General features: G+C 42.8%; 1 protein-coding gene across 2 annotated transcripts; it reads right to left on the reverse strand.

Annotated features, from left to right (window-relative positions):
• Positions 1-222: 222 nt before the first annotated feature.
• Positions 223-13,704, reverse strand: rnpc3 (RNA-binding region (RNP1, RRM) containing 3). 2 transcript variants are annotated; one of them, XM_076721445.1, is made up of 16 exons: positions 13,659-13,704; positions 12,865-13,021; positions 12,729-12,776; positions 12,475-12,584; positions 12,026-12,115; positions 10,284-10,395; positions 9,532-9,600; positions 8,551-8,693; positions 8,180-8,305; positions 7,657-7,799; positions 5,441-5,626; positions 3,973-4,067; positions 3,687-3,745; positions 2,278-2,410; positions 671-748; positions 223-285 (listed from the first exon to the last, which is right to left on the reverse strand). In XM_076721445.1, the coding sequence occupies exons 2-15, from the start codon at positions 13,015-13,017 to the stop codon at positions 680-682; spliced, it is 1,536 nt and encodes a 511-aa protein (XP_076577560.1). In that variant the 5' UTR covers positions 13,018-13,021; positions 13,659-13,704; the 3' UTR covers positions 223-285; positions 671-679. The 2 variants fall into 2 exon arrangements, with proteins under 2 accessions (XP_076577560.1, XP_076577559.1); XM_076721444.1 differs by having other exon boundaries at positions 223-546.
• Between the last annotated feature and the right edge of the window lie 11,101 nt (positions 13,705-24,805).

Raw genomic sequence — 24,805 nt, forward strand, 5'->3', positions numbered from 1 at the left:
GTCTCTTCAGGACTGTGGGTTTTCCGCTGTGTTGACAGCCTACCATCTGCTGCAGAGCCAGTCTAGATCTCATATAGCACCTTCCCCAGTCTGTATTTACTCGCCTGTCAGGACTTTAAGTTTGGGACTAAAGATAATCAGTTATGATGGTTTGACTGAAGTGTAACCACAAATGGTGACATATGTTCGAGGCTGCGATTGGAAGAAAACATGACAGAAGTATTTTTAATAAAGTGGTTTTTTATTTAGTTATAAAAGAAGAAGATGACATCGGCCGATCATCACCTGAAATTCAGTCAAACAAGGTAGAGAACATTGTAAAGAGACGTTTAGGAGACTCTAAGGCAGCACAGGCGTACAGTCTATACTGAAGGTATGTCAGAGAAGGTACGATAGGGTAAGCTACAGAAAAATGAGTGGATTTAAGTTCCAATTGCGCCACAATAACTACAAATAAACTGCCCCCATTTAGTTTTTTTTTCCAAAGGATATGTCAGAATAAGGATACAAGTGGTTCTGCTGGGCCACAATATCAAGCCTTGGCATCTTGAATAAATAAAGTGTAAACACAAATGTAAAAACCAAACTCTATCACAGGGATAATCAGGCTTGCTCTGCACACAGAGCACAGATACACCGACGTAATGAGAAATCAGCATTCATCGCTCACCTGTCCTGCTCATCGTTGTTTTGGTCCTCTCTTGGCATCTGTGCTTTCTTGCTTCGGTTTTGCAGATCTGGCAAATTGCTGTGAGTTTATAGTTAAGGTCTGCAGGCAGAACAGTTGCATTTCAAAGGTAAAGCTTCACTCTCACACGATGACGCGTTTCGTTTTTCAGGCAAGAACTTCTCGTCTAATCCTGCACAGTCAACAAATCTGCTCCTTCATCTGCTCCCATTACCATATTTCCGCTACTATTAATGTATTTTTGACTTCAACACATGTATCCACAGACAACGCAGACCAAAACAACCTCACTGAAAAGCAAATTTCAGCTTTGTTCACAGGTCCACCAACAGAGCACCACAGATTGATGATTCACATCTCGCTCATATACTGTCGTGTTTTACTCCCGGAGTCGTGTGCAGCAGCTTTAAGCCACAGGGGCCCGTCTTCCTCGTGACACTTGCCGCCTCATATGAATTTAATTTAAGAAAAGGTCGCAGCTGTTTGCTTATAAATGCCAGAAGACTACTGGCCAGAAGTGGACCTTATAAGAGCCGGTGTGTCTCGCTTTCCCGAGGTGGGTCCACTTACTCAGTGACAGCGACTGTTATTCACACGGATTGATAGATTGTCCGTTGATGCGACAGCTTAAATAAATGGGGAGGAGCAAGATGTCTGTTAATAAAGCGGACGTTTAACTACTCCCACTTCATGCAGGTTTTTCTTTCCAGGTCACTAATTTTAGTAGCAGGCTGTTTGAGGATTCTCTGGCAAGTGACATGCTGCAGTCTCAGGCTAGCACTGAAAAAGTCATTATAGGGGAGCTAACCTGGGACCGGCTGTCCTCCGCCTATGACTGCTTAAAAAGACATCTGCACCAGAGCGAACCTTCCTCGACTTTTTGATGCGTCAAATAGAATAAAACCTGAAAACAATCCGAGCCCTTACAGCACATGTTGAGTTCTATTCGCAGCACTTTGCCATATGTCAGTTAGCATATGAACGCTCAGGGCTGTGCTGGCTCTTGATATAACCCATCGCAGGAGCTGCTGGTGGTTGGACTGCAGTCTAGCTCTGTCATCTCGCAGCGACATGCAGGACAACATCTTCAAGTAAATTACATTGCCGACTTCACTGTTCATGCTTTGAACCCAAAGGCTAATACGCTGTCGCCGAGCTAATTGGTTACGGAGTGCACATTAAAACGCCATCAAAATCAATAGCCTTGTTCCACTGGACAAGTTCAAAAGTTGATGTGCAATTATCAGTGCGGAGCTGAGGAAGAGCAGGTGGCGGTTCGGGGCTGCCAGAAATTAGTCCTCATCCTCCTGAAGGAACAGAGGACCAAAGCCAACGACACATCTGTGATGGGAGGTGTTCCTCCCACCTCTTAACTGCCCCTTCATGTATGTTCAGTGACATTTGATCCTGTGCATTGTTACAGAGTCACATGTTGTGCCACTAAACAGAACTGACATCTTTATACATCTATGTGCCCGATTCTACAGACCAAATAATCACACCCGACCAAATAAACGGACAGCCTGGATTTCCACCCCTTGTTAAATCCTTGTCCTTGTTTCATCTTGCGAACGGGGATAAAAGGATACGACGACGAGGGGTTTGTCGTAGACGACGTAGCCGTTTGTCTCCCGCAGGGCTTTCTCTGCACTCTGCTCACTGGGGAGTCCTACGAAGGCCTGCCCTTTCATCCGGCCCTCCTTCATTAACACGATGTCGAACCTGAGGGGGGAAATCAAAGCAGGAACACATCGTTATCACTCAAGGCTTGTGGCCGAGCTGAGTCAACGTTACACTGAAGCTTTTGAGTGATACCAGACAAGCATTACCTCCTTCTGCAACCACATGAAACAGTGGTTGCCAATCATGTGTCACTGAGACCCAACCACTTGTTTTCACTGATTTACAGCTTAAGCCACAGAGACACAACTAGGAAAATCAGCATAAGTACAAATCAGCCCCTATCGAGTGGTCACAGAAAGTCAGAGACGACAGGAAGTTATAGTCTCCTCCTGCGCTTTAAATACACCCAAATTCACCATCGAGATGTTCTCATTTACATATTCTCTGTTTCTGTTTGAGGCAATCACGGCTCGTAAAGCCTCTGTTAACCAGCATCGTTCTCAAGCTGCGGCGCTGACCTATCCTTCAAACTGTATTCTGCGATTGTTACGTTGGCTGCCGAAATCAACACAAACTGTGCTGACATTTAAAATGAGATGTCACAATAAAGGTTAGAAGTGACACAAAGTATTTCCTGACTTTACAGCCACGCAGCCACCAAACCTCACTGGGCAGCTGGCGTTTTGCAAAAAAGCTCCGTCTTCTCCATGCAAACTTAAACGCAGAGATGGCATTTTCAGATTGACGCGCTCCGGAGACCGTTTCGGAAAAGCTCTTTTGTGACCGAGCAAAACCCTGTTTTGGGTCTGGAGGCCTGGGACAGAGAACAAAAGTCGCCTGTTTAAATGTAAGCAGCTTATTGTGAACGTAGCCGCCGCTCAGTCGGGTCTGCTGCTGTGAAAACCTGCAGGGTGGAGATCGGGAGCACGGTGGTTCGGGTGTGTTTTCATAGCATGTTAAAGCATAACTAACAAACACAAACTGCGGTGACCCTCCAACAGGAAAAACATTTCGAGAGGGGTTATCAGAGGACAAACAGTTTCTCTGGCAGAGCTGCATCTTCCTGTTTATCACCTACATCTGTGTTCAGAGTCTGGCCCTCTACTCCACATAAGCCCAGTTTGATGACTCAGGTGGAATATTCATTTGAAGTACTGCTGATGCACGAACATAAAGTGTCCCTCATGATCTCTGCGTCAGGTTAGATACTTATTAATAACACAACACACAGTCAGCATGAATTACTAAAAACCCTCCAGGGAAAGTGACAAATTGCCAAAGTCAGAAATAGCTTGCGGAGATGGGACGGGCTGCATTGACACGCAAGCCGTGTCAATAAGAAATAACGTCAAGATCTGGATTGCGGCTAACGTACATGTTTCTCTCCGCTTCTGACGAAGGGTTGACGTATCGCCCGTAGATGTATTTCAGGTCCTGGAGGACAAATGAGGGAAAAAACAGTCAATATATGAACATGAATACATCGTTGATTCTATTGTTTATGCAGAACTAATGTGGGATTTGGGGATTTAACACAATAACACAAAATCCTGATGACATATAATGGTCTTAAGCAATACATGACAACTCCAGAATGAGCATCACATCCAGTGAACCAAACAAACACGCAGAAGTGGGTCAAGTGCTATAAATGCACCTACTTTTTCTTCCACTTGCTTTGCGATATTCTTCACGTACAGTCTGCAGGTTGGCTCACCCGGTTCATAATTCTTAAACACAGACATCCTTTTTATCTCTGTTTTATAAGAGAGAAGCGGAGAAGAAGAGGAAAAATAACTTACAAGGTGCATTTGAAAAACAGGTACAAAGCATCACAGAGCTGCTGATACTTACATAAAGGGAAATTCAAAGTCATTGCAACTTAATACTCTTCACTCCATGTTTTATTTAAGCCAGCGTGGACTGAAGGGCCAGACTAAGAGATGTGCTGAGACATTAAAGCAACGATTAGATGTTTGATCCCAACACCTAGCAGCCAGTTCATCTGAGATCTGACTTATCACACCTCAGCTGGGGTGTGCTGTTGAATGGAAAACCATGTCTGAATAAACGAACTAAACATACACTTCCAGACTTTTAGATTTCTGTCCACTTCGCCAATATTTACTGTCCCTTTTAGCCATATTTGGTCTTCATTAACTCCAAATGGCTGCATCTTGCTATTCAGCTGCTAATGCTAACCTACTTTCAGCAGCCCACTGCTAACTTTGCACGTTGTGGCGGGCGGGACGGGGCTGTCACTACGATTGACCCCTTCCGTATTCCACGCAGTCATTTGATCCATTGTTAACACAGAATCATGGATTAGAGCAGCTTAAACTCGTGACTGAAAGCGCAGCACGGTTTTATCCAATTCAGGCTGAAACTGTATTCAAGTGCTATTCTCTCAACGAGCTTTAGGAAGCAAAAGAGAAGAATCTAAATGGCTTGACATAATATTCCACTACTGTTTTTGGGGGTTTGGTGACACCACTGGTGTCGAGTGGTCCTAGCCTCGAAGTCTGGCACTCAACACTGAGCGCTGTCCGGCTCTAATGAGACGAAGACAGGCAGCAGCTCACAGTGGAAAGTACCATTCCAATAGCTACTTTACATCCCTCCTCAATCCTGATCATCTTGAAATGATTTTAATCTCTGCGAGGTAACGCTGGTGCTAAACTTTCTGGCACTAGCTCCTCATCCTCCAGGGGCTCCGTCGCCTTCTTTTGTCAAGTTTGATTTTCTGCAGTTGGCGCTTTTCTTTCCTTGTGCCGCCATGATGGCTCTTGCTGCTCGCGCTAACTGCCAATTTTTTTTTTCCAAATATGCATTTCAAACAACTCTCGCTGCTCCCATTCTTCCTGTAACGCAGAACGGGATTTGTGAGAGGGGAAGAAGACTGTTGGAAAAAGCTTTTTCAACTTGATATGGTCGCTGTTGTTCAGCATCAACACAAAACATCTGCTTACATGAAGCAATGTTTGGATTATTATTGAATGCGCTTCGCTAACCTGAAACTGTGATCCCTCCATGTGTTTCTCAGCTTTGAAAGTTTTATGTCTCCCACCGCTTTCCTGATACTAACATTCTAACCCTTCCCTGCTCCTGAGGCACCGTGCTGCTGTTTACCGTCTCTTGACAGCCGTCCTTTCTCCAGCTCCTTCCTGGAGATGACGTTTGAGGTGAGATCCTGCTCATCGTCGCTGAGCTCCTCTTGCTGCTGGGAGGGCTTGGCGCTGGGGTAAATCTTCCCAAAACCCTCAGCCTCTGCCGCCTCCTGACTGCTGCTGGAGGTGAGCTCCCTCTCCTCCTCTCCTGGAGGCACACAGAGAATGTTAGGAGAACGATGCGGGGCACGTTAAAAATGCGTTTCAAGCTGGATCCGCTGGATTGCGTTACGATGCACAAATACAGATGGAAGTTTTCAAAGTGTCTGACAATAGCAGATGGTGAAATAATCACTTCCACAGTGTTTATCCATTTCAGTAAACCAAACAAGTTCGGGATGGGAGAGCAGAGGCAAATCCTCTTGGTCACAATTAGTTTAACATATTGATGTTTAGAACTTCTGCCCGTGGCTTCATTATGAATTGGTTGAGTTGAAAGTAGTGATTTCTTTTTCAGGGCCTAATGCAATAAATGCTGCACTTTGGCATAAATAATGCTTAAGTGCAAAGCGGCTGCCGTGATAATTGAAAGAAGAGTGAGCCATAAGTCAACTGTGGAACTGTCGTCGAATCAACATCCATTCCTGTTTTGCAAACATGAGTTTGAAAGGCGGTGGGAAAGATAACTGTGGCAGACTTTTGAGGAGCCCATGCATGCACGCACACACGTTGTAGATGGAATTACTAAGAGCAGTGAGCCTGTACAAATCCGAGGGGGGGGGCTTGTCATCCACATAAGGTGTATGCGTGTGTGCACCGGAGCAGGAAGTGTTGGGGAGCTTTTCTGATACACTCTCGACAGAGAACTAGATCACTGCTTTCAAAATTATCCTCCTCCTTATCTGTCCCCCACCTCCCTTTTCATTTAAATAGCTTGTTTATCGGATCCCGCGCCCCCCCACCACCCTTCCCCAAAACAAGACTAATCCAAAAAGCCACCTGTCATAGTTTATCTTCCCCCTGCCTTTAGGAAATCTTTTGTGTCTGACTTTGAGATCTATTTTACTTCTCAGAGGCTTGCCGGGGAGTGAAGTTGTAGCTAGAGAGAAGGAGATAAGGCAAACAGGGAACTGCACAGCTGACAAGTAACACAGACTGTGCCCCCAATGACATTTCCTCATACAGATAATGGTAAAACCTTTTCGGCGCGGGTTTCTGCTGTGATATACTGCTGTGTAACACTTGGCTCTGACTTCACCCATGGTAAGGGCTTTAACTTATGTCAATAGGAGTATCAAACCTCCTCCTGCCTCAGTCTGATAATAAACATGATGTATAGTAATAATCAAATCCTTACAGTGCCGTTCTTACTCAAAACAGACGAGGCGGTGCACTTTTCATGCCGATTCCTCCGATGCATGTGCAGCCTGTAGTATTAGCTTGATCTATTTTTACCAGCATGCTGTAAAAGAAGCATTTTTGTGTCACTTATTACAATTTAGCTTAATTCGCCCAAACCTGACACCAAGTTCCATCCCAGGATGCAAATAATCAATAACAGATAAGTGTGGGGAGGCAGTGGATATTAATTTAAATCAAAGCTGCACGGAGCAGGGGAATCATTGATGAGCTGATTGGCTAAAAATTAAGCAGCTCTTTTGATAATCGAATAAAGACTTAAGTCGTTTTTCAAGCATTCAAAATATTTGCTTATTCTAGCCTCTACAATGTGTGGATTTGTTGCTTTTTAGTGTTTTGCATCATTGTAAATGAAATATTTTAGGGTTACAGAGTGCTGGTTGGACAAATTAAATGTAAAGGCGCAAACTTGGACCTAATTTCTGACACTTAATAGAGCAGAAGATTAACCGATTCATTTGGACAATAATCTCACAGTCAAATGAATCCTACTATGAAAAGTGAGACTACAGAGACCCCAGATTTCATTTATGGGGCAGCCCTGGTTATTACCTATGGTTTACTTCTAGCATGTGATGATACAACCAAGGAGAAAACTTCATTGCACCGATGAGTTAAAATGATTAGTCAGTCAAAAAGTCAGTGACGAACAAGATCAAACGCTTTCAATTCAAACACAAAAGCCAAATTTTCACTCATTCAAAGGTGGGGGGGTCCCTGCTTTTCTGCGTCTTGTGTCATCGTTAGCTGAATATTTCTGGGTTTAACATACAAATAATCCCAAAGTTGCAGGAAGCGAACATCAAGCAGAGAACTTACCTCTGCCTTCATCATCGGGCTGACCTGGCCCACTTCCCTCCACCGCGGCTGCCACCTCTGGAACCGAAATGTGGAATTCAATTTTCTTCTGCCCGGCGGGGAGGGGCTGCTCAAACACATCGGAGGGCTGCAGCACTGGAGCGCTGAGGACGGCAGAGACAATCAGCGCTGCCCTGAACAGCAGCCTCACAATAAAGCCGGCTCCTGAGCGGCTTACGGGGTGGGATATTTAGTTCTGGTCAACCACAGATATTTCCCAGTCCGCAAACATGCAGCCAGGAGACACTGAGGTGTGTGTGTGTGTGTGCGTATTTATAGTTTAGAAACCGATTTTGTGGTCTGTCATTAAGAGCGTGCGAGTGTGTGGTGCTGAAACAATAAGTCTCTGAGCCACACAAGGCTGTCTTTTTGAAGAGGACTTATTGTCTGGAGGTTTTCGTCCTCCTTCTCGGCTGCCTGTGAATACTGTCTCGAGATGAGCTATGCGTAAGGACTGTGACATGCATGAGTGCCTCTGGTGTACCTCTGAGAGTCTGGTTTTGGAGCGTAGAGTAGATCCTTGATTTTGGGCTTCTTTCTCTTTGAAGCTGTTTTCGGTCTCAGGGGTCTTTTGCATGCTTGGTTGACCAGGCCCATCAGACGAACAATCCTGAAATAAAGCAAGCGAAGGGAATAAGGGGGGAAAAAAATGTCTGCTGCCCACCCACTGGAATTTAAAGGCATTTCCCTTCAAGCCACTTGTGCTTCTGGAAACATGATCACTTCTGACTGACACATTAACACACTGGCACGCCCGGCAAAGGGGGAACTGCAGAACAAATTGAGGTTCCTTTGTCTCGGGAACATGTTTATGCAGAGGCGAGTCCTCTGTGACATCAGTGGCCTGCTCCTCACCTCTCCTTGTCCTCGTCGTCCCCGCTCTCGTACTCTGACTCTTCTCCGCTGGACAGCTCCATCTCCTCCTCTGGCGGAGGGGGGTAGTCAGGAGGGAAGGGAGGAGGCATGGGGATGGGTGGAGCAGGAGGCAGCATCTCAAACTGCAGGGAACAAAACAACATGGCTTACAAATGCCTCCGGGTTCGACTGACAGACTTCACAAGCGCCATCTTTGCTCAGGTGCCTCGTAAGCAGTGCCGCTAAACTGGGATTTACTGGTTTGCAAATAGCAGATGTTGCCTCTGAACTTGTTTACTATCACAGTAGGGCTGCTGTACATAGGAAAGACTCAACTTTAAAGAGCTGAAATGAGCTAATTTTGGACATTTTTGTATGGAAAAACAGCTTAAACGGTCATTATCAAAATTGTTGATAATAACACTGAAATTAAAGAATCATTCTAACAATACTTAATGTACTGTAGGTAGGAGATATTTTTACGTTAAGTGGCACAATCAACCTCCCTTCAAAGGGAGCGATACCTATCTCCTCACAATTTCAGATTCATACATTATGCAAGAAAACAAGCTCGCCCACCGCCGGCCTTTAATACTCAGGGCTTTCCATTTACTTTCACACAGTCCTAATGCTAACACGCACTTCTGCACATGCAGGGAGGAATATCTCGTTTGCATTCGATCCTCAGCTACATGTCTGGAAAAGGTGGTAGCTACAGTTTTTGGGGTAATAAATTGCTGCTGGAGTGACCAAAAACCCAGAATGTGACTTAATCAATAAGCAGCTGATTGTTGAGGGTCCTCTAAAACTGGGAGCAGGTGAAGCTCAACAGTAGAGCTCCTTCCTTGTTCACAACATACCTTCTCTGACACCGGCCTCCTTACAACAACACAGTTTTTCTTGTTTAACATCAAATAACTACGAACTCTCCGGACCATTCCCCTGTTCTTCTCTATCCAACAATAATGTCCACGAGCTTACCATGGGGGGTCTGGCAGTGACTGGACCAAAGGGACACGGTAAATTCATCTTGTTCATCAGATGTAGTACCTGTATAATTGGAGATGGAGTATTAGAACAGGGACAGTTGCATCTAAAGATTCAAACCACGAGCTGGCTGGGAGCTGGTAATATAAATATACTGCTGCTCTCAAACAGGCAGCCTGTAACTCGGGCTCCATATGTAAAACAGATTGCAAGGCTTTTGCATTTTCATTTAAAATACAAGGATCAAGGTGAGATTGAGGCTGGAGTGAGATACCAGCGGTGAAGCTGAGCATGAAGGCAGCTCCTCCGTGACACACTAGCACCACCAAGACGCCAACGCCGGAAATAGCAGCAGTGGCAATCGAGGCAGCGCGGCTCCCAGGGAAATGTTAAACCCATAACTCATGCCTCCCACTTATGGTTTATTATTAATACTAGCTCCCCAAATTGAAATTTAAAAGGCAAATGTTTGCTGTTTGATCTTTAAGAGGTTGGATGCAGTTCAAAAACCTCTGGGACACTTATTCCAGAATCGTATTTCCATTTAACAATATAAATCTGAAGGCTAGAAATGCTGTCACATTTGCATTTTTTTTCCTACAAATTCACATTTTCCAAAAAAAGAAAGTGTGAATACAGGGACAGTATAAAAAGACATACACACAGATGACCCACATCTGCTTATCAAAGGCATGCAGGTAACGAGTGGAAAAGAAAAGGATGGAAAAGAAGCAGCATTTACTCACTTGAACGTAAAACTTTGGCACACTGATGAGGGCATGTGTTATATTTGTCAGAATGGCATTAGAAGGTGGAGGGTATAAATATTTCAAAGTGGGATTAAATTGAAATTTCAACCTGTAGGAAAGAGAGCAAAAGACAGAATTACTTAGAGGAAACTCTGTAGCTGCAACTCTCTGCCTTCCATGCAGTGCAACCCCCTCCCCCCCCCAACTTAACAACTCACAACATATGTCAAAATAATGGAGACACATGAATATGTGGCCCAGCCGGTGAGCTTTAGCTATGTAGCTTATTCTTTAGACGACAAGCACTCAGCCAACAAAATGTGAAATCCGGCCATTAAGGGCCACGGGGACCAGCATGCCATGTCAGCACCGAGGCTTGTCCTCATGTAATAATAACTTTTATAAGCCAAGACTCGGCATGGCAGCAGAGAACAAATCTAAATCTACTCAGACCTGATGAACAAAGACTCGAGACGGACCACAGCGTAAATTATTTAACCTGCCACTTGGCTCCATGACGAAGGCATCTGTTTGCACACAGTCCTGCTGGGACTGAGAAGAGCAGTCAAAACCATGACTTAAAGTAAACTGCTTCAACTGTCAGTCTAAACCGTATGTTCATTTGATAGCCGTGTAATAATAATAACTGAGCGAATGCTGAAAATTGTCTAAAGTGAAAAGCAACATGTTATAACAAACAGACTCTTAAATGATGAAATACTTTGATTCATAACTGGACCAGACTTTTCTATAACCTGCAGTCTTGCTGATGTCAGCCACCAGCACGGTGACCCCTGGGAATACAAACACCCACTGAACATATTACGTTCTTTGATTTGATGTCTTTCAGCAGGACAATGAAGTGAACGCAGCATCATTCATAACTGATACATTAAAGCAATGAAGGAATCAAAAACATGAATTTCTTGGACCTCATTCACAGCAATGTTACTTTCTGACAGCTATGCCTCATTGTTCCATCCCGGAATATATTCTTCAACTTGTACTCGGAATCCAATCAGGATACCTCCGCAGAATTTATTCACATTAAGGGCTTCCAATAAACAATCAGTGTAGTATTGATTTGTGCAACAAACACACAATAAAGCAAATTGCATCATATCGGGAGGAGGTGAACACAAAAGACTGATCCAGCTTTTAGCACAAGGCAGGCTAGACTGTCAGCATTAGAGCAAGAGGTATCAAAAACCACCTGGTCCCACCAACTGGCAGAACAGACGGCCTGTCAGGCGCTCAATGGCAGGCCGACCATCTAATTGGACACAAGGCTGCTGACAGCTCCTGACTACTGCTCTCAGATTCTCGTCCAGGTTTGCTGTCAGCTCGCCTTCATGCAGCCTCTACACACCTAAACTGACAACACTTGAGTCATACATATATATATTTAAGCACACAGGGTATTATTTAGTCAGCGACTTGCACACTCCATGTACTGAGAGATTAAGCCTGTTACCAGATTGTCGAATGTGATGTCGTAATACTTTTTCACCTCACAAGGCCAGCCATAAACAAACACTAGAGTCCATCATGTCAAGTATAATGCATGTAAATGTCCTAAAGTCTCCAGTCGGTTTCGGACTTTAAAGGTCTACCAGCCAAAAAACAAATCATAAAAACAGCCTCAACCCATTCAGCAACGCAGAAATCAACATAAAGCACGCCAAGATTTGCTCACATCACATCAATGCTTCAATAGCTGCTTAGGGATAAACACTCACCCAAGGCCGGGTGCAATGCCGGTCTCTATGAGGGGGATATTTGGCTCTTTGGTCTCCTGTTTCTTCTGCCCTTCCCCAACACGTTTACTGCTGTGGGAAAAAGTAACGTTACAATAATTCAACTGCTGCTGTATCGCTCACTTTCATGCTAGTAATTCAGTTCAACTGGGTTATACAGTATGTTCACACTGACACTTAGTTAGGTTCACTCCAGCAATACACTTTGATTTTAAATGTGAGTCTGGTCAATCTGATTGGTGTTCATTCACTAATAACATATGAATAACATTAATACACATGCAAAATCATTTCTGGGCTTACAGCATCATCTTTAGAACACACGACAGACAACATTGCCCGGCTTTAGCTCACAGGGGGGCCAACAGTCCATTCATTGAAGTATGACAGTAAAACCTGCAGTATGTGTACCTCAACAACAAGCCTCTTACCTGCGAGACAGTGGAGGATCCTTCAATTCCGTCACCTGATCTTGGCCTTTCGCGAACACCACAACAAGTTTATGATCAAGAATCTCTAACTGATGGAGCCTGCTCAGAGCCTAAAATAGATGTGATGGGAATTGAATGTCATGCAGGACAGACGAAGAAAGAAATTGGATTAACTCTAGATTTGTTTTAGCTACATTCGGGCAAACAAGGCTTTCGAAAAACTCAGAATTACAAAGGCTGCGAGAATAACTCACTCTTTCTGCTGACTTCTCACTTCTGAAGGTTGCGAATGCTGCATGTTTCTGTGGAGACGGAAAAGCTTGTTCAGAATGGACAGCAAATGAAATTCAAGAGGTTAAGTTTCATTCGGTGAAGTGAGGCACAACCTACCAAACGACCCGTGTTCGAGAAGACCCTGACTGTCTCGGCACCAAAATACTTCAAGAGGTCTTCTTTCTCATCCTTGCTGAGCTCAGCCGGTAAGTGGCGGATAAGCAGGGTCTTACAGCTGTTTGTTTGGACCTGGTCCTCATTCTTGTCCATCTCCCTGTGGGACAGCAGGCAGAGCGATGCCACAATTGAACCACAGACAACAGACGACACACAACCACTTAACAACATTCAGCTGGATCCTCGTCATTGTCACCAGGTTTGTCTACCGCAGGCATTATAGGGGCACTGTATCATGTGATCTTTCAGGTGAATGAGGTGGAATATTAGAAACAAATTTCAGAGTAAGTTTAACGTTAATAAGAAAGCCATGCCAAACACCACAAGTTGTTAACGTTACTTGAAGGTAAAACGTGCGCCTTTTGAAAAAAACGTATATTGCCGAACTAAAGAATCAGCCATAAAGATTTCTTAAATACCCGAAGTCATACTCTATCGTTTGAGTATGTTTTACGCACAGCAAGTCAGATTTAAACTGCAGTTTCTTTGAATGAAGAGCCGTACGACAACTACACTGGTCGCGCTCTAATCCTTAGCTCAGTGCTATAGCTAGCAGTTAGCTGAACGAAGCTAACGTGCAGCGAACTACCAAATTATCTTTGTCTTTTTACTTTTCTGTCACCAACTCTAAGATATCTTCTGACTCCAAATGGAAAATGCAGTCACTGATATAAACAAGCAAAAAGTTGAATTAAATAAGTGAATTCAATTGAAGTTATGTTTTCGTAGCATACCTGCCTGGAGCTGCCGGTAAACATCCGGTTTCTTCTTCTTCTGGTCCTTAATAGCGATTGGACAACACTTCCGCCTGCTGCTTCTTCTCCTTTGATTCCAGGTGGATGATAAATAGGAATGCTCATTACCGCCACCTTCTGGACCGGAGTATGCACATACCAATGCCGTTCTGCTCATGACTGTGATTAGTTAAAACTGACAGTGGTGACTTCTGTTGGTTTACACATATTGCAATTCTGTCGAAGAATTAAAGATGACAGATAAGCCAAATAACCTTCATGCTGTCAGATTTGATAGGTGCATATTATGTATACTTTTCTCTGCAAAGTCTCAAAGTAAGACGAATAAAAAAAAAACACAAACTGTGTTATGTTCATATCTCAGGCCCATTTTATTTACCTGTTCAACTGCTTTGTATTTCAATGTTCATAAAAACTGAGGGGAGGGGAAAAAAAACATTTTGGTAATCTCATCAGTGGAAATTTACACCAAAATAGCCTAGCTCTGTGTCAATGTAATACAAAAGTAGTACTAAACAGTGTTTTGTATATTCCTGAGTTTATGATTGTGAGTGCACTCCAGTGGCCAGTAAAAATAGCAGAACAGTGCTGATAATTAGCACTTTTAAAATATATCAATCTGAAGCGCACCAACCACCAGAAATTACCATAAAATCGTCATAATAAAGATGTAATATTGATGTACGTTTTATCAAATAACATATAGCTGAGCACCATGTAATTAATTACAATAAACAGCCAACCTGTACATTAGGAAACTCTCCAGGGACTGATACCCGACAGACGAGGGTCACTTCTCAAACTGGCTAAGGCTGAGCTAGCTGAGATGCTAGCAAGCTGCTCGTCTTAGCCAGTCGCACAGGTTAACTTCTAACTGTGTAATAAACCTTTGCTTAATGAGCAAGGCTACCGAAAAATCCAGTGTTCTGTCTGCCTTAACGATGGCGATGACAGTTAAGCTTTGTATATATAAAATTGGGGCTTTCTCCATTGCCCTCTAGTGGTCACATTGAGGAACTGTAATATATTCAATTCATCACAGGAGCCTCAATGCAGAGATGGCAGCATAATAACAATTCCTGTGAAAACTTTCAAAATAAGAGCCCAAACTGAAGCAATCAGAAAGGAACTTAAATGATTATGTTAATTGTTCTCTAGTGATCACAGACATCACTCCATACTTGAATGGTAATAGTGGAGGTATTCATACTAATTATTCATGTTATTTACAGGTGGCAATAGATATCAGTATTCATTTTACTAATGTTAAGAGCATTTACAATGCACACTCTGTCATATCAAGCTCTGTACCAAGGAATATATTCCAACAAACAGCATTACACATTAAGTTGTTGCTGTTGACCAGCAGGTGTCAGCCTCACCATGTGAAATAACAACTCCTGCAACACTAGTGGATGTGACATTAACTACCTTACGCAGGCTCAAAATCAGTTTCCCTCTTCAACCACAATATATATTCTTAAACAGTCATAAGGTAACTAAAACTAAGCATTATGTTTTAAGACTATTAAAAATTATCTCTTTAATTTACCTTGCTTGTGAAAAAGGTTTTATTTTTCATTAATCATAAATAAAGGGGTCACAAAATGACCAGTTTACACCCTGAGGTGATCTATCACAGGTTTAGTATCAGTTTGGGAAGGCCTGTCCTTCTTCTGTCCAGCCTTATGAAGGCCTTCAGCTTCCCACACCCACCCCCGAGAAAATCTCCCCTACACTTCTCGAGATGCCTCCAAATTCCTGGCCAAATGAAGCCTTTTCTTTGAGGAGCGACGCAGGGGCATTCCTCATCAGGGGGACACAATACCCCCTTTCACCGTGGCCTGGCTCGGAAATTTCACAGGTGATGGGAGGAACGGTGGACACTCGATCCTCCTTCTTCCCTCCGACGCAACTCATCAGACTGAAGGAGAGGAAGAGAGAGAGAGATGCTGATCGGGAATGTGGTGGCTGGTTAAGAGAGGGGAAAATGAGTTGAGTCTGATGGAGGAGTGACTCAGTGTCAGTGTGTGGGGCTGATAGTAATATTTTGGGGGATAAAACTGCAGATAAAATCTTCAAATTTGACAGCTTTCATGACAAACATGGTGTCTGCCATACCAGAGTAGGCTGACAATGACTGCATCTCCTTCTCAATAAAATGCCAGGTCCAGCCTACATCAGTCCAGTTGAAGAGTTGAGGGAAAAGGGGTTGGACTGTGGAGGACAGGGGGGTAGTGAAAACTGGTTAAGGTGGTCAAAAAGACAAACAAAGGGCTGTTACTGCCTCTGCAGGCAAGCTAAGGTAACAGCAGAGTCAGAAAAAGGCCTCTGATTCTGTCAACAACACATATTGATGTTTGTATTTGTAGTCATTTAGCTGGTGCTCTCATCCAGAGAAAGATCAAGTGGCTACGGAGTCGGCGTCTCATTCCAGTCGGCGGGTTTTTACTAAAGCTCAGCAGCCTCTGGATATTTAATTAGAAAAACAAATTGACTTAAATTCATTGGAAAAAGGTTAACATGCCATGTCTAACAACATGCTCCACTCTGTGAGGATGTGAGATCTATTTCTTTTCATTCTGTTTCCATCTTCGGTGTGCAGCACTTCCTGGAAAGCACTCGCTTTCAAACTGTGCACAGATGTATTTTCTGCATTTCTGTTCAGCTATCACCATGGACATATCGTCTGTGGAGCTGTCATGTGTGGTCTTATTATTTTTACTCATTATCTAATCAGGTGGGTTTAGCCTGGACTGAGGAGGAACAAGGAAGCAGCAACGAACATGGTTGATTGCTGAATATGAAAGTCCTGTTAATCAAGCCAACAGGCTCTGAGTGTACAGCTCAACATCAAAAATGAATGCATAATAAAAATGACTCACTTTGTATTTTCAGAGAGAAGCTACCTTTTTTTTTTTCAGTGATGCCAAAAAGGTTTTGGAGCAGCATCCACTGGCAATCAGTGGTACTGCAGCATAAAGGGACATTCTGGGGATTCTGTTGGATCTAAAAACATATTGATCTTTTCACATGACTCTCACTGAGACAGATTCATTGAAATGCATTACTTACATTAAGGCACGTATATGTAGTCTTTGTAATCTGTGCAATCTTTTCCAAGGCGTTAATGCTGAAAACTGATTTCATTCATTTTTTGGCCACATGGGGGCAGTGCAGCATGCTCTAACCACAGCACTGACATATCATCACCTCATGTTTGACACAGTTGCTTATTTACACAGACAGCAGACAACATCTGCTTTCACCTGGACTCCACCTTGCAACGTGTACCTTTGTTCTGGTCTCCTCCAACTTCTCATGTAAATATCTGGCTCTTCAGCAGCTAAATGCTCCATTATGATCATCAGCAAGCTGCTAACTTTGTCTGTGTAGATTTTGATGCTGGACATGTAGTCTTAAACTGACTCTAAACTCTAAACTCTAAAAAAGGTGAAAACTCACAGGTGGGGACCGCCCTCCTCCTTCCAGCTGGTTAACCTGGGCAGGAGGTGGGATCTGGGAGTCATAACCCTGCTTGTGTTACACCTTCCTGGTGAAACAACTTCTTTTCACCATTCTTTCATTTTGCAGACCAACAGAGGGAGTTACAATCTCCCAGGATGACACTGTGAGGGGAACTGGCCATTCCCGTCGCAGATAAATAAAGTAAAACACTCTGAAATTCATCTTGCTTAGGTCGTCCTTGAAACAATGCTACTTATATATCAGAATCAGCTGTATTGGCCAAGTGTGTGTACACATGTCAGGAACGTGAGCGTATTGATGGGAAGCTTCCAGATGCAGTTTCCCACCTGGTTGTTCAAAACGGCTGCAGTAGAAATAAGGTCAGCACTCGAAATTCTACTCATGTCTCTCCAGTATTTCATCTCTTCTCTGAGGTTGCCCACGGAAATACTTTCCAGTGAGGTTCAAGCCGCAGATAAAAATAAAATTATATATATACATATGTACATATGCATATATATATACATAATTACATATATATCATACACACACACTTCATAAGGCTCATTTTTGTTCTCAGCCAGAGGCTCATTTGGAAACAAAATCATATCCACTGAATAATACTGGATCTTTAGGAAAGAAAATATATAGTCTTTCAGAGGCTTAAAGAATCTCCTCAGATCCTGAACCTTCAACAGGGTCCTACAGTCCTCATGGCCTGTATTCCCTGCCTGGGCACAGAGGGAAGGCTAATACACCCTAGACAGTAAACCCAGGTCATGTCCAGCCTATGAAGCTTTTAATGGACTCTTTCATGGTTGGGAGCTGCGTGGGCCTCTGTGGTAGGATAGTGTGTATTTCCAGCAGCCTGTATGGAAACTGCATTGAAGAACTTTGGTCCGGAGCATATCATGCCTCCATTGTGCCTCTATAAACATGTGACAGACAAGACTCGGTTTATTTCAGTGGAAAACAGGTCTGGCCTAACTGGGGCTTTTAGTTTTAGCATCTTCATCTCAAGTGTCCCGTATTTTCTCAATATCTGCCAACCAAGAGGCCCCACACAGAAACCCACATGTTGTTTTTAAAGCTTGGTTTTTGCACTGTTTAACACATACTGGTAGGTGCTTTGGAAAAAGCCAGGCTATCTGCTTCCACCCGTTTCCAGTCTTTATGCTAAGCTAAGCTAACCAGCCGCTTGCTCCACCTTTATATTGGACAAATGTGACAAGGGTACCAATCTTCTCATCTAAATCTTGGCAAGAAAAGAAGACTTTTTCTTTAACACTAATAATAATGTGATCAATAGCATCAGGAGGAGGCGGCCGCATCCCTTCGTCTTCCTGACTGTCTGTTTAACAGTGTGCATGTGTGTGTGTTTGACAAAGCCCATCTCTCGGGCTGGTGTGGAATGCCAGAACATACTGACTGGTTTCAAGTCTGCACTTCCTTAGAGCCAACGATTCTTCAGTCCAGGCACTCTTGATTACAGAAGCACACAAGCCAAGCTAATTGTTTGAATAGGATATGTATTTGTTTATGCAAAGTAAGCTATTGTTAACAGTGACTGCCACAAATTCAGAGGCCCTCTTGAAAACTGAGCCACCAGCCAAACTGATTTTTATTGAATTTTGCTATTCATGGTACCTACGACTGCTATTACTTTCTCTTATTACTGTGTTTAACGGTCACAATCTGTCACAACTTGTCAGTCTTTGCAGACTAAAACTGAAAGACTATGGTCTAGAAAGTAGACAGAGCCATACCTACAGTTACTGGTCACATCCAAAGAAAGCTTAACAATTGCAACCAAGGTCTTCCATTAACTCTCTTGTCTGGCGCCAAGATGGAGGCCTATTGGAGAACTAGCTGTACATATGGATGAAGAAGATTGTAGTGCCACGCTAGCAGCTCTGTGAGGCACAGCGGTGCTTTGAGCTAAATGCTAACAAGCTCCCAGAGACAATGCTAATATTCTGATGTTTAGCAGGTAATATTTTCCATGTTAGCACCTTAGTTTAGGGCGCCGATATGCTCACATTTGTCAATTAGCACTCAACCCAAATTACAGCTGAGGAGGTTGCAGGAATTTGACTAAAAACTAAAGTATTGAACAAATAGAAATTTTGATAATGAAAGGTCAGGGGAGTTAACCTGGACAACCTGGTAATAGCAAGCCAAGTAGCAGAATGATACCAAATGCTAATGGTACCATTAAAAATCAACCAATATGTACAACACTAATCACAAAAACTTTGGGTGTAATGCTGTCAAAAACTTAAATAAAACAGAAAATGGTAATCTGGTGATCCTTTTTGACATATACTGCATTGATCACAGTACAAAGGCAATATGACAATATGATCTAATGTTTGACCTCATCATCTTTGATTTTTGTAAATATCTGCTTATTCTGAGGAATGCTCCAAAAAACACCTGTTGGAACATTCCACAGCTATCAGATTCATTGGTAACAGGTGATAGTATCATGATTGGGTATGAAAGAGGTATCCTCGAAAGGCTCAGCCATTCACAAGCAAGGATGGAGAGAAGCTCACCACTTTGTGAACACATGATTGTATGAGGGATATTACTACATGGACTCAGGAACGCTTTGTAAAACAGCTGTCAGTGAAGACAGCATCCCAACTTTTTTGGAATAAGGGTCATAACAATGAGCTATTCATAACACCTGCTTCTGCTGAAAGTGCTAAAGTCTCATTATAAGAACACCAATTTGTCTTTGAAGTCAAGGTAAAAAATATCCCACATGCATACTGAACCACAATTCTCATTATCCCCAGCTAACACTACATACTGTATGAGTTATATTTCAGCTCAGTCGCAGCAGACACAACATGTTGTTTACATAAGACCATTAAAGGCTTACATAAATGTATTGTGCTTAATTCATTTCAGACTGGATAACAAAGCCATCCTGCTGACAGATGTATTGCATGAAGCCATCTGAGAATTGAAGCCTCATGTGGCTTACAGATGTGTCATGTTGTGGGTATTAAGATCGTAATTTCATTGTCCTTATGATTTATGCAATAGTTGTTATAGTCTGATTCTCTTTCTGAGGACAAGAAAAGTTGTCCTCTTTCATATTTGCATAGTCACGCTTTGTGAAATAACTTCTTGGAAGGAATAAAAACTAATGTCTGTTTTGCCCTTAAACCTAAACAGTGCTTACAGAAGAAAGGTGTGGTGTGGATACTTAAAGCTGCACATTCTGAAGAGCACAAAGGTTGATAATGATGGCACATAGTGGATCTCAGGTACTGAACCTCTAATTCTCAAGAGTCCCTTCAGCTGATCAGTCGTTATTTCTGTCTTTGCCCAAGTTCATGCAAATACAGAAATAATATGAATTGTGCGCAGGCTCTGTTTAATCAGCACTCCTGAGCAAGCATTTGATGGGTGGTGATGTTGAGGGGATGGCTAAGTTCAGCCTGTTACATTGACATGATATGTGGGTTCTGCATGAACTCAAACATGCACAAAATATGATGTAGAAAAGTTCGATTAAACCAGCTTTTGGAATCGTCTGGAACTGACACCAGACGTCCCAAAACGGTGCAAGCAGCAGCTACGGTCACAGCAGACACCGCCTCAAGCTTCACTTTGGTGCTTGAAGTCCTACCGTGGTCAGTCTCAGGTTGAAAGCAAAGCCGCAGCACTCAAATCAGGCTCGTAACCTGTTTTCAATTGCTGCCTGAAACTGAATGGCATTATAAGAATCTTCTGTGATTCTACAAGTGAAACTGAACCCCAAATTCCTCAGTTTCAGGACCCTTGTAAACAGACTTCTAATTAGAGTCAGTGCATACACTTGTGCTCTTAACTTATCTTAACCTTAACCTCTGGATGATTAATGATAATGAGGGCCCTGTGGTAATGAACCTGTACGCTCATTGGACAGCCTTAAATGAATTCACATGTCTACTTCTCTGCTGCCTTGCTGGCCAAGTTGGTGGAGAAAGGTAAGAAGTGTGCAGGGATCAAACAGGGTGTCACCCACTCTGAAAGGAGACCGCCAAGGGTCAAGGGAGGTCAAGGATGCCGAATTAAGGCAGAACGACAGGAATGTTGCCTCCAGACCTGAACGTTGAAACCCAGTGACCACAGAGAGATATCATCTAAGGGTTTGCAGAATAATGGCTCAGGGTCAAAGTGATATTAGTGAGAGTCTTGGTCCAAAAGTAAATTCACGCCAAATGCATGAAGTTGTTTGAAGGAGCGCCACTCGTAGAGCTTTGCAGTGAAGAGGCTCTGCAGTGTATCTGTTTGCAATCCTGCGAATGGAAATCAAGCCGCTGAACGTGACCGATGGTTTTCATTATCCAAGACAACAAAGACTACTACTCAGCAAATTATCCCAAATGATAAATGTACATTCCTAACTCAAATCACATGTGCGGTAATGTCCCTTCCCACTCCACAGCTTGCTTGGACACCATTACATGTTCTCAGTCTACTCTGAGGTTTCAGGAGACCACAGTGGGCTCCGGCATGGGGCTTACAGTCTGTGGTTTAAAGCTAACTAATCACTGTCATTTTGATTCACTCACTCTTACAATGGAATATATCTCCAAGTAAATGTGAAGAGAAATCAAGTGAGGCAGAACCTTTCTAACATCTTCATCACTGATGGTGATGTTGAGCAGATATAATGTCAATGCAATAACTCTATCAACCATCCTGGGTTAGCATGCTAACATTTGCTAATTACCACCCGACATAAAGTATCAGCTGAGGCTAATGGGATTGTTTTGCATGTATTTGGTTATAAACTTAGATTATCTATCAAATGTCACCATGAAAACAATGTGACAATGCAAGAAGCGTTGCTCCAACTGATGAACCTACAGAGAAGTAACACCTGAATCTGCAGCTCCCTTCGTCTCTACTGAGCTTTGTAGAGAGTTTCAGCTCACTGTTTAGCTGTCCGGCCCACAACTTTCCTGTCTTGGTTTGCACTCACCGCTCTTATAACATTATTTTCAGCTGCATTAGAAACCTATTGCCAGCGAATAACCTGTAAAACCCATTGAACACTAGCACCATGTGGCTGCTGGTGCTAGATAATAAGACAGATGATCACCAAAGAGTCATCCTAAACATTTTATAACCACTCTCACACAACATAAATGCATGCTTTCTAGATACAGCCAGCTGATATCCAGTTTATATTTGCCGAGGACTAAACCTACATCCATCGTTCAAACTGCAGCGGCTTTTAACTTAAAAAGCTGCCAAGTGAGATCTCTACTTTCTTCATAGAAACCAAAATGTATGCTGGGACACAGCTGTTCTATTTCAGCACATCACAATTTTAGTGAAGAGCCATGTACCCTGTGTTCTACTTTGCATCCTGTTTGATGTTTCGTCTCTCCACGTCACCCCAATCCACCGGTTCAGCCAGACTGCCCTCTCCAAACTGTTAATTATCTCTCTAATGCACGGGCACCTCCCTCAGCCTGGCTGGACCACATGGTGAATGGAGGCACACAGCTGGACTACAGCAGGCTTCTTCCACTTTTTTTTCAGGACAAATTATGTTTTCTGGGGACATTTGATATCCTTTGAATTTAGTGTTACCAGCAGATGGCTGTGTGCATGCAACAGCTTTGGTTTTTTGGTGATGAGTCCAAAACTGTTGGGCTCTGGGTGAGAACATTGCATGTAAGACAACAATTGAGTATAATGTTGTTTTATCACCAGTGCATTCTGAAATTACCACAAAAGGCCTCCCCTAAACATGAGTCAGAGTTGTCAACACCTAAAACCAGCCAAAATTTTACATTCCCATCCCTTCAAATAATTTCTCCAACTGGAAGGGGACCTTGACTGATTTCATGTTAATTTTGTGTCACGCATGAAAGATCTAAGAGAGTTAAAGAATGACTCCACGTTGCTTTGGCATCATCTAAGCAGGCCACATAATATGCCAGCCGAGAGCGCAATGGCATTGGTAACAAAAGGCTGCACATATGGAGACCATTCACATCTCTAAGTGATTCCAGTCAGAGCCCTGCTCAAAACCACTGCTAATATGCATAGATTCACTAGGAGTGGTGCTTCAGACATCATCTTTTCTCCGTATGTGATCATTTCATGCTCAAGTAGTCTTATACCTTAGCTCTGCAGCCTCCTGTGGCCAATCCACAAAGTGTTAAAGGCATTCTGTTTTACGACTGTCTTAGATTACACTAACCAATTGTATATGAAGTGGCTACAATAAGTGAAATCCCTCTCTCTTGTAGCGTGACTGTTAGAATTCAGTTTTCAGGGATTCTATAACTGACAGTGGCTGCTTTGAGTGCAGCGGAGGTGTCAGGCAGCATCCTCGTGACAGAGCAGCCACTCCCAGTTTATTTCAGAGCCATATGGCCATGGCAAATGACACATTTATGGTCAAATACATTATTACACAAGAGCAAGACGCGTTCCTTTATTGATGATAGTTATTATTTGGGTGTTGCAACTGATGAGACAAAGTTGGACCGAATCTGTTGTATTCTGGGCCAACTGTTCATTATCAAAATCATGAAAACTGGCTTTTTCCCACTGGCATTTCTCTCTGAACACACAGTTGAGAAAGGCTAAGTTACTGGTGAGTTTCTGTCATTTTATCTTTCACCCGGCAGCATTGACAGTCAGACCAGCTGGACAGTGACGTGCAAGACTCAAGACATAATCAAGTGCAGCTGTGTGTGTGACAGAGGCCTTCATATGGGCTGTACTTCAAAGATAAACCAAAAGAAAGCATAGGCACATGAGAAAAGTTTTATACAGACTAAGTTCCTCTGTACATTAACTCTATTTGTACTTTATCCTTTTCTGGCAATGTAATAATATGTAATTTTCAGTGTTTGGCTAAACTTGCTAGCACACCATCGTCTAACTGCCAACAGCTACTGTGGTTAAGCTAACGTTAATTGCCATAGCCATTGATTAGCTGTGCACTGTAATGGAAAGCTAGTTTATATATTGTTAATAAATTCATCACACCAGTTTAAGTAATACTGATCTTTGTTGGTGGTCATTTCCAGTTCTGGTTTGCAAGCATAGCATCATGTTTCAGGGATGACTTTCATTCAGTGGTAGTACTATAAAAATATCTTAATGCAGCTTTTAACAGTCTCGTGGGCTTCTAAACTGACATTTTGACTTATCACAGCAGGAAAAGCAGAGGTGTGACTAATAAAATTAACAATAGCTTCATTACATTTAGGTGAGTTAGTAGGGTCTGCATGTTAACATGCACAGTTTTCTATGGGAGGCATTTTTGACTTGTTAAATGCAGGTGTAACCAATAACGTGAACAATGGCTGTATTCCATGTATGTGGTCCAGGGCTGGGACCTTAATATTGTGCATGCTGACTCAGATATGAGTTACTGGCACTTCTAAATGGAAGACAGCCATCATTAAGATTATCTGTTACACCTGTACTTTGAGTCATGCAACAGGCATGGCTAAATGGAATGCAGCCATTATTACAGTTATAAAAACCTTTTTTTTTTTTTTTTTTTTTTTTTACATCTAATTAATCTAATTGGTTAGTGCTGTACAATACTCTGTTTTGGTTTGCATGTACTATAAAGTCTTGGCCTAAAGGAGCTTTTAAAGCACTAATGTTATGAGGAGAAA

Source organism: Chaetodon auriga, chromosome 21 (assembly GCF_051107435.1).
Source record: "Chaetodon auriga isolate fChaAug3 chromosome 21, fChaAug3.hap1, whole genome shotgun sequence".
NCBI classification, from domain to species: Eukaryota; Metazoa; Chordata; class Actinopteri; order Chaetodontiformes; family Chaetodontidae; genus Chaetodon; species Chaetodon auriga.